Genomic DNA, 13,616 nt, shown 5'->3' with positions numbered 1-13,616 from the left:
CCAAACTTATTTTTAACTTGTATTGTTTGTGAGCTTAAACATGGTTGTAAGTTTTATATGAAAAGTATACAAGTTTTCCGAAAGAGACACAAATCAGAAGATGGTTGCAAGGGGCTGGATAGAGGGAGGGAACGGGCTGCAAACACCAGACACTTGAGGGAACTTTCTGAGGTGATGGAAATGCCCTGTATCATGATTGTGATCATGTATCCATTTGTCAAAACTCATCAAACTGTACTCTTAAATGAGGTGAATTTACTCTTAAATGAGGTATAGTTAAAACACACCTTAATGAACATGTTTTAAAAACATGTATATACATTTTTAATTCTCAAAGTACTCCATCAAAATGTAAAGCAAAAAATACCAAGCCTAAAGCTCAGTACTGTGCCCTTATCACCCTAGAAACCAGCTCTACTCATTAAAACAATATTTACAGAAAGGCCACGTAAAGAAACTCAGAGCCCACCCCTACTCCACACCTGCCCACCCCGTGACCCAAGGGGCCCAGTCAGGAGACAAGAGAGGGTACGCGTACTGTGAAAATCTTTCTTTTATTACTGTCTCTTGTGGCAAAATAACATTTTATACAAATAAGTCACCTAGTTTACTTTGGACACAAAGACAATACAAACTGGAATGAGGACCTCAGGTGAAGGGGAAAGGGGAAGAAGGACAGACCAGGTCATTAACGTTTCTTACATTCTGTGAAAAATAGATATACAGGGAAAAAAATAGACTTTCGCAAGTTCAGTGACTTTACATGATCCTTTGTGCAACAAGGGGTAAATCCACCTCCACCAGACCCTTCTTGTACCTAAGATGTCCTGTGACGCGGAATGTGAGAAACATGGTGATCTGACGATTGGGCTCCTACGCCAGGCACGGCAGCACCCTCTGCATCAGGGGTCCGCACACACAGACGAGTCTGTGCTATGATTCTGAGAACTGTCCCCATTCCCCAACCTCACTGACATCAGAGTGACAACGGCCACCAGAAGAAAGGGACTTTACAGAGAAAAAGAAGAGAGTACCCTGGGAGCCTATCGAGGGTGGCAAGACACACTAAGGCAAGACTCACCCAATCTGCACATGAGACACAGCCTATTAAGTCCATTCCAGAAATGAGTCCCACTTCAACTGAAGAAACAAGCTGAAGATTCCCCCAGCTACTGCCACGTCAAGAAACTCCAGTCTCCGCATAGCCCCAACACCCCCAAATCACCGCTCCTATTTGAGAACTGGATGGCCCAAAGACTGTGAGGTCTTCAGGAAGGCCGACACGGCCCTGGAAAGTACTTTCCCTGCAAGACAGCTCTGAGCTAACACACGAGGAGAGGATGACCTACTTTATCCCAGGACTACTTTTAGTTATTTCCTCTGTTTACTCTTTAAAACATAGAATAAAATAAACCAGGATCTTCTTTGCAGCAGCTAAAAGGGCATCTGAGCCCAAAGGCTCCACAGGAAAAGAGAGTCGCTCTCCCAGGAGACCCTAGGCCAGAGGGACAGGAGCAAGACACGAGAGGGAGGGGTGCAGGCAGCAGGCCCCCCGGCGCCAGCTGGGCCTGTCTGCTGGAATGTGTTCCCTTCAGGAGCTGCCTCTCAGGTACCAGCTCTGAACAGAGGGCACGGTCTCCCCAGGCAGGTAGGTTTTTTCCTCCCATTTTACTGCCCACAGGTAACTGCTACCAATAGCCCAGACTCCTTAACAACATGGCCTCCTGATTCAACTTCTGATGAGTTCAGCTACTTTCAGAGAAGGTATGACTTGTATCCAGTTCGGATACAAAAGCTTGAATTTCAGACTTACCCTAGCTAACACCCCAGGGTGGTAATGCTTCTCAAGGTTTCCTGAGTAGCTAGACACAAGAATCCAGAGTCCCAGGTACGGAACACCAGACCTTCAGGAGCAGAAGATCGCAAATCCCTGTGCTGTTGGGCACAGACCAAGCACTTGGCCTCAAAACGGCCTCCAGTGAGACTAAAGCAAGCTCTTGGGAAGAGGATACAGCACTATTCAAGCCAGAATGCCTGCCTCCTCGGCCCTCTTCCCAGCAAAAGCTAACACTGCAGGTAAGAGACAGCCCACTAGCCTACAAGACGTGGTCTGCCTGGGACACATTTCCAAGACACACTCTACTCAGCAGAGTTCTGGGCAGCTCCAGAAACCACATCCTAGATAATAATTAAACATCAAATAGTAGAAAAACTCTCCCGACTGGGCTTCTGTCACAGAGAGAAGGGGTTATTCTGAAGCTCAATGAACACAAATCTGCTGAGGGAGCCCCAGTGAGAAACAGAAGGTGAAGAGGCAGTGCTGATGTCTGTCTGGCAGTGTATGGGATGGAGCCACACATAAGGCACCTGGATTTGCAGCCGACTCCAGTTCGGGGATTCACAGGTCTGGGGATGAGTAGCCCACCCTGCAGGGAACCCGGTCTCTTCCTCCCTCGGGGGTTGGGTCCAGTGCCAGCACACAGGGCTAACCAGGGTTTTCTCAGTAAGGAAGTTGCCAGCATCTGGCACAGCCCAGACTCTGGCCTGGCACAAAGCACTGGACCACGGTTCAAGGCCACTCACGCTCTAGAATGCAAACAGGGAGCAGCACTGGTCAGTGAGAGCACAGGAGCATCTGAGGCAAAGCGCTGGCCCTTCTCTCCCGGGCTCCACCTGGCCTTTCTCCCAAGCACCTAGGGAGACAGCTCTCCGGTCACAGACACCACGTACCTGGGCCCTTCCTACTGTGACCTTTCTAGCAATGCTAAACCCTGGCCGCAGCAAGTCTATTCAGAGGGTCAGGAGTTTGGCCTGAGCACTTAAATCGCCCACACAGTCGGACAAGAGTAGGGAGCTGAAGCGCGGAGAGTCCATCCAGCAAGGGCCTGAGGGATGTGTGAGGAAGTTTTTTGAGAACACGTCTCTCTGATAGGCCACCTCAGCTGATTTCCCCCTTTCCCAACGCCCAAAACCATTCCAAGTGGCAGTCCAAAGGACCAGAATACACATTACCTTAGGTCCGACCGGCCAGGATGGTTCCAGGAACTACTTCAGTATAAAAGCAGGTACGACATGACCCAGATTAGCCCCGGGAGCCTGACTGATACGATCAGAAGTCTGGCCACACATCCTATATGCTGGGAACGCCACTGACATTTTAATAAAGCCTCCCCACAAGAAGCCTAGAGATAAGAAAGCAAAATACAATACGGCCTGCTCTGGCCTCGAGAGACACTACAGTTCCAAGAGCAAAACTGACACACTGTATTTCAGGAGAAACTCAGAAGTCAGGAGCCAGGAGAAGCGGAGCAAGCTCATCTTTCCTCTGGAAGGGGAACAGGAAGGCACTGGCAGGTTGAAACCTCAGTGGAGCCCCAGGAGGAGCAGCTGAGGATCCGCAAGTCAGACAGATAAGCGGCGCCCACGTAAGACAGATCCTTCAGTTCGGCAGCCTTGCCCACCCCAGTGCCTCAACTCCTGGCACCACTCTTTCCCTCTGCCCCCCCAGTTGGTTTAGGACGATGCACAGGCTGAGGTCAGAGCGTGCTGATGGCGACCCCGCAGGCGAGAGAGGAGTCTCAGCTTCCCACAGCACCCCCAAACCTACAGAAGAGCCTTCTCTCCCCGGCACGGCTGTGCCTGGAGAGACCCAGGCTCATCAGGACAACCCAGAGGAGCCATGACTACATGAAAATAAACTTTCTTTTTTTTATCTGGATTCCAGGAGCCTTATGCTAAGTTTTACTATAGTACCTCTGTGACCTAAAGGGCAGGGAAAAAAGGAAGAAAAAATACTGGGGAAGGAAACACAGCACTGCTTGGCACCTCTCTTGGAGCACAGGAAACTGCCACCCCAGCCTCGGCTTCCTGGGGCCAGGTTCCAGATGTGTGTCGACAGACCGCAGCTTCAACCACCTCCGTGCACCAGGACCTCGGGCCACAGCAAAGCACCTCCCCGTCCGCTCCTGCCACAGCTACTGGCCCCCGTTATAGGCATAGTCAGCCTTGTTGTGCATTATCAGCTTGTTGTCGACAAAGTAGAAGCTGTCAGAACGGGTCTCATAGGGATTTTCAATCATCAGACGAACTGCAAGTCAGGGAAAGGAAAAAAGCAAAGACTTATGTGTGAGTCTGCCCCATGGGCCAGGTGGGAAAAAACTTAGCATTCCCTCTAAAATTCGTAAGCCAGCGCTTCCTGAAAATGTGAGCACACACTGTCAGAATAATGAGGTCAGAATAGAGGGAGCCAGGCCTTGAGAGCTGGGGAGACCTGGGGACCACAGAGGCCCCCAAACTGAGCATGCTGTCCACTTCAACAGAAGGATGCAACCAGCTCTGGACCTGGCCCTCCGAGGCCATCGCCAGCCTGGTGCTCCGTCAGAACCCCAGGGAGAGGTGCTCGCCCGTTTGCCAACAGGCCCCACAGCAGCCTATGGACTTGGTGCTTCTGGTCCCCACCTCTAGACACTCTGGTCCAAATTCAGAAAGCTGCGCCTCACTGTGCTCACGTCCCGCAGGCAACCCTGACAACAAAGGAATCCCAGATGCGCACGGATGCAGGGGCACAAAGGGCAAGGAGCCTTCTCCAGAGATGGCTCGGGTTATTAACCTGCCAACAATCCAGCAAAGGGTGAGCTTGTCTTGGGATCCAGATTTAAATCTTCTGTTTGTTCAGGCAGTTGCCCCAACCTCTTTAACCATAACTGGAGAGTCGAGAGAACTGCGAGTCACTGCCTCTGGCTGGTTCTGAGTCAATGGTCACAGGCTATTCTGCATCCTCTGGAGGAAATGCTGCTGCTGACCACAGTTCTCAAAAGGAGAGCTGACTCCTTCAAGTTCTTTGAACTCAGCCAGGCCAGAGTCATTTGGTTCATATCCAGAGTACTGACCCCCACGCTCCTTTAGCTTATTTGGCTTCAAGAAGAAAAAGTTACATGGCCTTAGATAAAAACTTGAAATACTGTATATAATCTTTTCTCACAAGTATCTACATATTCCAGCCCAGCCTGGGGAGTGGGCTTCAAATGAGGATACTAACAGTTGATGCGGTCATCAACGCCCTGCCCACTTCTCAGCAATCCTCACTTTACCTGGGGACAGTACTGCTGCACCAGTCAAGAATACCTGTCAGAAAATGACAATTTTAAGGACCTGGGATTCTGAGAAAATTGGTCGGTGTATGTAGACCTTCCCCAACAATCCAACTAAACTCCACCACTACTCACAGGATCCCACTCACATCCTGATTGCTCTAGAACAACCTTCCCTAATTCCTCACAGGGGATGCTAATGTGAGAGGGCCAGACCGAAGCCATGGGAATACACAGCCTGCTCTTCCTCTGTCACTCAGTCCACCTCCTCCCCGGCCCAGCCTTCTCCCTCCGGTGCCTTCCCCAGTTCTTCCTCCCCAGAACTACAGGATGACTCTTCCTCAGACACTGCTGCCCTCATGCCACTCCTTCTGCTCCAGAACCTCTAACAGCTTCCTAGAGCCTGCTGCATCTACTCTAACAGTTTTACCTAATTAACCTTCTACCTGAAGAGAATGAGAAAGAGGTGGTCCTCAGGACTAGAATTCTACTTAGCCCCCAGTTTCCCATGTAGTTCTGATTAGGGAAAAAGCAAAGGGCTAAAGGAGTGCCGAGCAGGAGCCGGTGACTAGAACACAGTGAAACCATGACTGGCCGTGTATCAAATTGGACTCCCAGGGACTGTCAGGGGCCTCCTCTTATCTCCCTCAGCCACCCTCTTCCCCGCAGCAGGCATCTAAAAGGGATGGCCTGTATTAAAACCTTCAGTGCTCCCACGCAGGCAGAGTCAGAGTTTGAAACATGAGACAGGAGCAATAGGAAACGAGAAGCCTGAGGTCAAAAGACTAGAGACGCATCATGTCCCTATTTCTCTGCAAATGAGGTCGTTGGACTAGACGGATTTCATTTCAAGGTCTGTTCCTCTAGCCTGAAGAATCCAGAATGTTGTGAAAGTCAGGGGATACGTACTGACATCCTCAGAAAGCTGGGGAAACTCATAGATATGTTCACAAGTGTTCCTACTGCTGGGGATGCAGAAGCCGAAATCAAAGTCAAAGTTTTTCAGCAGGCGTTCCCGGAAATAGTGCCGTTCGATCATCCGGAAGTTTGACACAGGTTTGTCTCCCACCGTGAACTCCACCCTGCAAAATAAATCTCTGTGAGCCTGACTTTGCCTCCTCCCTCCTCTAAAGCCAACCCCAAACCCAACGGAGAACATTCTTCTCTGAACCAGAAGAACGTCCTCCCTTCAGGAAATGCTGGTACTCACGTGGCGCCCACAGTGCGGAGGCGGAGAAATGCTGGTGTGAACTGATAGCGGACGAAGCGGCCCGCACTGACATCCACATCTCCACCTGCCGCCTCCTCCTCCTCCTCCTCCTCCTCCTCCTCCTGGTCTGCAAGAGCACACGGAAGCTGAATCACCATCTCGGCAAAGAGCACGACCGATCAGCAGTACCGACACCGACGCCGACATGGCAGGGCAGCCAGTACTCACTGAGCACCTGCTGTAATTCCAGGCCCCGTGCTGCACACCTCACAGGATCCTCACAACAGCCCTGTAGGTGTTGTCTTCATTTTATCTCCACTTTACAGACCAGGAAGCTCAGACTCAGACAGATTAGCTAACGTGTCCAAAGTCCCCCAGATATAGGCAGACCTCAGAGAGATTGCGGGTTCAGTTCCAGACCACCACGATAAAGTGAGTCACATGAAATTTTTGGTTTCCCAGTGTATACAAAAGTTATGTTTACACTTTACTATAATCCATTAAGTATGCAATAGCATTATGTCCAAAAATAACAATGCACATGGCTTAATTTAAAAATAATGCTGCTATATTCAATATCCTATAATAAACCATAATGGAAAAGAATATGAAAAAATATACATATGTACAACTGAATCACTTTGCTGTACACCAGAAAATAACACAACACTGTAAATCAACTATACTTCAATAAAAAAATTTTTTTTAAATGCTGTTGAAAACAATGGAGCCAATAGACTTATTCAATGAAAGGCTGCCACGAACCCTCAGTTTGTAAAGAACACAATATCTGCGAAGCACAGTAAAGTGAAGCACAATAAAATGAGGTACGCCTGTAGTAAATGGAGGGAGCAGGGATGTGAATCCGGGTCCATCAGACTCAAGGCCTGTTCTTAAACAATCAGCTGTTTGCCTTTTACATAATTTGGGGCCTTGGGCCATATCCTAACGGTGATGCCTGAAACACCAGCGGGGTGGCCGTGACGTGGTCTCTGCTATACAGACCAGGTCTGCTGTTGACCCAGTTAAAGTGCTTGCTGCTAACCAAAAGAATAAGGCTATAAAAGTTGAAACTATTCAAAAGGCACCTTCAAAGAATGCAAAAATTTCTGACACAGCAAAGACAAATCCCTAGAAATAATTTTGCTATTTAAATGGAAGACACTGACCTATAGCCTTGGGGTACTGCACTTCCTTGGACTAATGCCTATTCCAGGCCATACCAGGCCCAACACTCTGAGCACCTGGGAAAAGGTGAAGCAGATGGGCCATGAACGAACATGTGAGACCTGAGAGAGGGTCCACAAGAGTAACGACGGGCTCTGGTCTAGTCCACTCCTGAACCCAGGAATGAAAGATTTGTAAAATGAATCAGAGAACATTCTAATGTAAACAAGGAGTTAGCTCTCTCTCTAGTAGCTACAGCCACCCAGTATCCAGCAAAGGTATTTTTTCCAGTTCTAGGCTGAACATAGGTGCAGTAAAAGACGAGTCTTTTTTAGCATCAAACATCTCTGCCTGTGACAAGCCCAAGAGGAGCTGGGCAACCAGACTGAGTAGGGGTTCAAAGCCAGAGACTCCACAGCCCTGGCTCCAACAGTGGGATTCAAAAAGGATCAGACCAAACCTTCTCAGGGATTCGAACTCATCAGAACAAGTGCTGTAGGAGGGCACTGAATCAGTGTGTGCGTATTCTTAGTGAATCAAGATCCTTAAAGGTAAAGACTGGATGGGTTGTAAATCAAGGCATTTTTACAGTATCTGCAGCTGACCTTTTTCTTGAGATTTAGTTTTATACTGAAATGACTATTCTGAGCCCAGTCTCATCCAAATCCATACACCTGAAGTAGCCCTGGGGTCCTGGGAACATCTTAAGTACTAGGACCTGTGGCTTAGAGATACGAACAGCACAGACCCAGGAAGCTGGCTGGCCCTGACCCTCCCAATACAAGATTTAAGTACCCACAAGCTTGAGCCTTTAAATTTTTTTTTTAAATATTTATTTATTTATTTATTTATTTATTTATGGCTGTGTTGGGTCTTCGTTTCTGTGCGAGGGCTTTCTCTAGTTGCAGCAAGTGGGGGCCACTCTTCATCGCGGTGCGCAGGCCTCTCATTATCGTGGCCTCTCTTGTTGCGGAGCACAGGCTCCAGACGCGCAGGCTCAGTAATTGTGGCTCACGGGCCTAGTTGCTCCGCGGCATGTGGGATCTTCCCAGACCAGGGCTCGAACCCGTGTCCCCTGCATTGGCAGGCAGATTCTCAACCACTGCGCCACCAGGGAAGCCCGCTTGAGCCTTTAGGCGCCCTGGTCAGTACTAGATTATGACAGCATAAAGAATACTGGGTGGTGAGACTTCCCTGCTGGTGCAGTGGTTAAGAACCCGCCTGCCAATGCAGGGGACACGGGTTCGAGCCCTGGTCCGGGAAGATCCCACATGCCGCGGAGCAACTAAGCCCGTGCGCCACAACTACCGAGCCTGCGCTCTAGAGCCCGTGAGCCACATCTACTGAGCCCATGTGCCACAACTACTGAAGCCCGCACGCCTAGAGCCCATGCTCCACAAGAGAAGCCACCGCAATGAGAAGCCCGCACACCGCAACGAAGAGTAGCCCCCGCTCGCCGCAACTAAAAGCCTGCGTGCAGCAACGAAGACCCAAAGCAGCCCAAAAATTAATTAATTAATTAATTAATTTTTAAAAAAGAATACTGGGTGGGGTGAGGAGACCAGTGCTCTAGCCTTGGCTGTATAATTAACCTGAGCTGAGACTTTTTCGTGAAAGCATTTTGACTTATCTGGGTTACTAACAGCTGTCTTACGGAATTTACAGGCTCTTTCTGAATAGCAAATCAGATAAGAAAAGCTTGGCAAAAAGAGTCATCAACACAGACCATGGCTGATACTCTGAAGGACTATCTAGGCTGGTGTTCTAGTAACTAACTCCAGGGGGTGCTCCATTTCCAGTGATGTGCTCCAAAGACCTACGTGTGGTCCCCTGGTCAGAAATGAATCACCCTGGAACTGCATCACAAGCACAGGAAGTGTCTATTCAAAGCTACCTTAAGGGGTCCCAAGTAGATGAGTTCACAGGTCTGGGCCTTCTGTTCATCCAGAAAATGGCGGACATTAAAGTCCAAACTAGGACTTACTGGGAAATCTGAGACACTATTTAAAGAAAAGGGCGTGAGAAGACACTGCCTCATGGTCTGGACTGGAATCCTCCGTATCACCCTTCCAGAGTGTCCCCAGGACTCAAGGTTCAGGTACGCTTCCTCATTGGCGTTTAATTTCAAGGATTCCTTTCCTAAGTGGAGGCAACATGGTAAGATCAAAGGGCAGAGGACCTTAGGAAAGTCACCTGGAAATTCTGGGCCTCAGTTTCCTTATCTGTAAAATAAGGATAATAACCCCTCACAGAGGTGTGAGGATTACATGAACTGATGTAAACAGAAAGATGTGGGACACAGTGACCGGCGCAGAGTAGATACTCAACAAACATCAGCCTCTCAGCACAGCTTCAAGCCAACAGGCCCACAGGCAGGCTTCAGGAGGCGACTGGAAGCAGGCCGCCGGAGTCTGTGACACAGGACGCGATGGCACACAAAAACTCAAGCGTGAAAGACCTTTTGCTCCAACTGTCAAGTGGCTACTGCAATACTAAGGCCTACCTGACACACAAGGTTTGGCAATCTCAAAAAGCACTGTCCCGGTCTCCAAATCTCGAATTTTGAAGCGTGTGAAATCAATACTGTAGACGTTGTCTTCGGGTTTACATAAATAATCTGAAAATGAGAGAGAGAGACCAATGCCGTTAAATAATCCTCCAAATCTACCATTTCTTTCTCAAGTTTTGAAGCAAACTCAGGTTTTTTTCTTACACAATTCACTTAAAATACACCGCAAAACTTCCTTTTATGTTATAAGCAAAAGTTGTGTGGAGAGAATTAGGGGATCCAAGAAAGAAAAAAAGTGCATGGGCTTGTGTGGATGACAGATTACTGTAACACTTTAGAAATAGGGATGGTAAAAGGGGATTTCTTCGGAAACACTTCAAAAATGGCCTATAAACCTTTCATCGGATATCACAACAGGATAGAATTTTTTTTAGAAATCCATTTTAAAACATTTATGCTGATCTAATGGCTAATATGGTGCATGTTTGCTGACCGTATCACAAAGCACGGATCAGCAAACTTTTTCTGTAAAGGGTCAGATGATGAATAATTTAGGCTTTGAGGCCACACAGTCACTATCACAACTACTCTGTCGCTGTAGCACAAAGGCAGCCACAAACATGGAAATGAATGGCGTGGCTGTATTCTAATAAAACTATTTATAGACACGAAATACAAATTTTATATAACCATGTGTCCCAAGACTTTTTTTTTTCCAACCATTTGAAAAGGTAAAAACCACTCTTAGCTTGTGGGTTGCACAAAACCAGGTGGTGGGCCATACCTACCCAGGCAGCAGGACAGATCTGCTGTGGAGGGCGTGAGGCCAAAGTGAAGTAGAGCCCCCAAAAACCTGATCAACTAATCAAAACAGTACTGATCAAAGACAATTTCATTGATTTCTTTCTATCATGACTCCTGAGAGCATCTTCTCCACAACTCACTTTGGCACTTTATCTTATACTGCCTGCTTGTGTTAGTTGTTTCATGTTTTACAAGCTGACTCTCCAATAAGATGGCAAACTTGAGAGCTACTGATTATTCTGTAACTCCCAAAAGTGCTGAGATTGGTTCTGCACCTTTAGAGGGGACTCAATAAATAACTTGCTGAACGGAACAGATTTTAAGACGAGTAAAAAATCCAGAGGTCACCAAGCTGACTTGTGACTTTCTCCAATAAGCTGCTGAGGTGTGTTTGAGCAATGGCACCAAGCTCAAGTTCCTACACAGGACCTGAGTGCTCTCCTAGAATGCCGCTTAGGGCCAGGCATTAGAGTGGCCTAATTCACGTTTGGTATCAGGAGAAAGCATGGGGTGAGAAAGGTGAGGTGGTGAGCATTTCCGTACCTTCAGAGCCCCAAATGAAATCTGGGTCAGAACAGAAGCAGCTTTTTCACAATGTTTCTATGAAACAGAATAGCAAGACCTTCTAAAGATATACTCAGGCATGCAAAGGACAGTCCCAACCCAAAAAGTGATGGAAAATGGGGATATGAAAATACCCAGACTCAAATTAAAGCTACTTTAGGAGATGGGAATTCCCTTTCATACAGGCTGGACCAAGGCCTATCCCCCCAAACTGTCATTCTCAAATCACTGGGACGGCCTCCATCTCCCTGAGGGACACCTGAGCACCCCTGGGCTGCCGACTAAAGCAATTCAGCAGATAATAGGACGGCAGCCTTTCATCCATCAAGGGAGTGCTGGTGCTTCAACGTTAGAAGTGTGGAGGACAGGGCCGGCTGGGCAAGCAGGGTCTAACCAACTGACTGCAAACTCTTAGGAGGAAACAGCAGCAAGAAAAAGGGCATCAAGTCAGGGGTTGGCCCGGAAGAGAACACAAAAGAGGAAAACCAGGACAGGGAGTGAGCTATATATTTCTCCCCACCCCTCATACTATCAATGAAAAGGTGTAGGACGGTTGCATTTTATGCAAGAAATCCATCTCTGACACCCCGACATATTCTTAATTCACTGGAACAAGTGTCAAAAGCAGGATTCACCTTTTGGTTTTGTTCGTGAACTGAAACTTTATTAATATTTTTTTTAATGCGGCACGAAATGCCACGGCAATGTATTTGAGGGAGGAGGAGCCCACCTGCACACAAAGGGGCAACGCTAGGGGCCCAAAGAGGTAGGGGGCCAAGGCAGGCTGGAAAGGGGGCGGGGCTCTCAGGGGCCGGAGGGGAGGGAAAGGCAGAGAAAGCAGCTAGGGTAGGGGTCTGGGCGGGCAGAGGGCGGCAGAAGCTGGCTGTAGACAGGTTGAGGGGGCCTAGCTGGGCAGGAACTTCACTGATAGCTGGTGGGCAGCGGCCCACTTCCCAGGGTCAGGAGGATCCGGTTAAGCCAAGGCGGGTCTTCACCCAAACAGATGCAGCTGAGGAGGAGAACGGCCGGGCCTGAGGGCTCAGCGGGGACGGGCCACAGGGAAGCCTGGCGTGGCCGGACTCAGAGGAGGGCAGTCAAGCCCCAGGAGAAACCCTCCCGACCAGGTCTAGGTGAGTGTGGGCAGCGCGGCCCGGCCGGCCGGGGGCGCCTGGGTGGACACTCTGGGCCGGCCGAGCGGCAAGCGGCCGGCTCCGCTTAAGGCTACAAGGGGCCCGGGGACCGGCGCGAGGGGAGGGCGCGGCCGGCCCCGCACTTACTCTCTGTGACCCGGCTGAGGCGCAGGACGTGCTCGGGCCGGATGGTGTCCAGAGCCAGCAGCTCCTGCTCCGTAACCGCTGCCCCGATGCCGTCGTCGGCCGCGCGGTGGGGCGCCTGCCGCCGCGCCTTAAGCCTGTTCAGGACGCCGCCGCCAGCCTTCTTCTTCTCCTCCTTGCCAGTCACCAGCCCCCCGGGCCCAGCCGCCGACCCCACGGCCGCAGCCTTAGAATTCGACCCGCTCATCGCTCCGCCGCCAAGATGGCCGCCACCTCCGCAGCCGTAACTATGGAGAGCGGGGGCGGGGCCGGGCCTGTGTGGGCGGGACCTGCGGGCCGCGTCGCTAGCGCCCTCCCGCCAGCGTTGGTCCAGCCAGGTGGCTGGCACCTTAGCACTCCAGATTCTCCATCAGGCCCCCGAGGTCACCCCAGATGTCTAAAAAAATATTCCGTACAGTGAAATGACTTTCCATCACATAAAATATAGACGAGGCATCTTGAGAAAATGTTTTTTCATCTGTAGTCTAGAAGGTAAGACAGTTCTTGCTATGCAAAGGCAGCTTTCCAATTAGATTGCCATTTCTAAACCGTACTGTGTCAGGCTTTGGGCTAGACGTTGGGCTGGGCTACAGGGAATATAAGAATACGAAAGAGGGGGGGATTGAGTCTGCTGTATTCACCACTGTATTCAGGCAGTCTAGCTAATGCCTGACACATGGTAGGTGCTAAATGATGATCGAATGAATGAATGAGTGAAGGAAGGCCTGAACAGCACCGGGCTATGGAGGAGCTCCCACTTTGTTGGGGAAGACTGTGAGGTACACAACTCATCATGTGGCCCTTCCTGTAGACCAGCCCAGTAAGTATGAATGAACCAGAAGACAAAACAGACTGCTAATTGCTGCAGCAGAGGTGCTACCAGAGCACACAGGAGGGGTCTAGGGGGTGGGGGAGAGGCTTCAGGGGTGACAGCTGCACTGAGCCATGGAAATTAACCA

The 13,616-nt window shown here is 49.6% G+C and overlaps 1 protein-coding gene across 1 annotated transcript; it reads right to left on the bottom strand.

The window, feature by feature from the left end:
* Positions 1 to 535: 535 nt before the first annotated feature.
* UNC119B (unc-119 lipid binding chaperone B) lies at positions 536 to 12,900 on the bottom strand. The gene is made up of 5 exons (XM_036823293.1): positions 12,622 to 12,900; positions 9,971 to 10,084; positions 6,301 to 6,427; positions 6,000 to 6,172; positions 536 to 4,087 (listed from the first exon to the last, which is right to left on the bottom strand). The coding sequence occupies exons 1-5, from the start codon at positions 12,863 to 12,865 to the stop codon at positions 3,975 to 3,977; spliced, it is 771 nt and encodes a 256-aa protein (XP_036679188.1). The 5' UTR covers positions 12,866 to 12,900; the 3' UTR covers positions 536 to 3,974.
* Positions 12,901 to 13,616: the final 716 nt, after the last annotated feature.

This window comes from Balaenoptera musculus, chromosome 14 (assembly GCF_009873245.2).
Source record: "Balaenoptera musculus isolate JJ_BM4_2016_0621 chromosome 14, mBalMus1.pri.v3, whole genome shotgun sequence".
Lineage (NCBI taxonomy): Eukaryota > Metazoa > Chordata > Mammalia > Artiodactyla > Balaenopteridae > Balaenoptera > Balaenoptera musculus.
The sequence above is the reverse complement of the archived record's forward strand: the minus strand, read 5'-3'. Positions and strand labels throughout refer to the sequence as shown.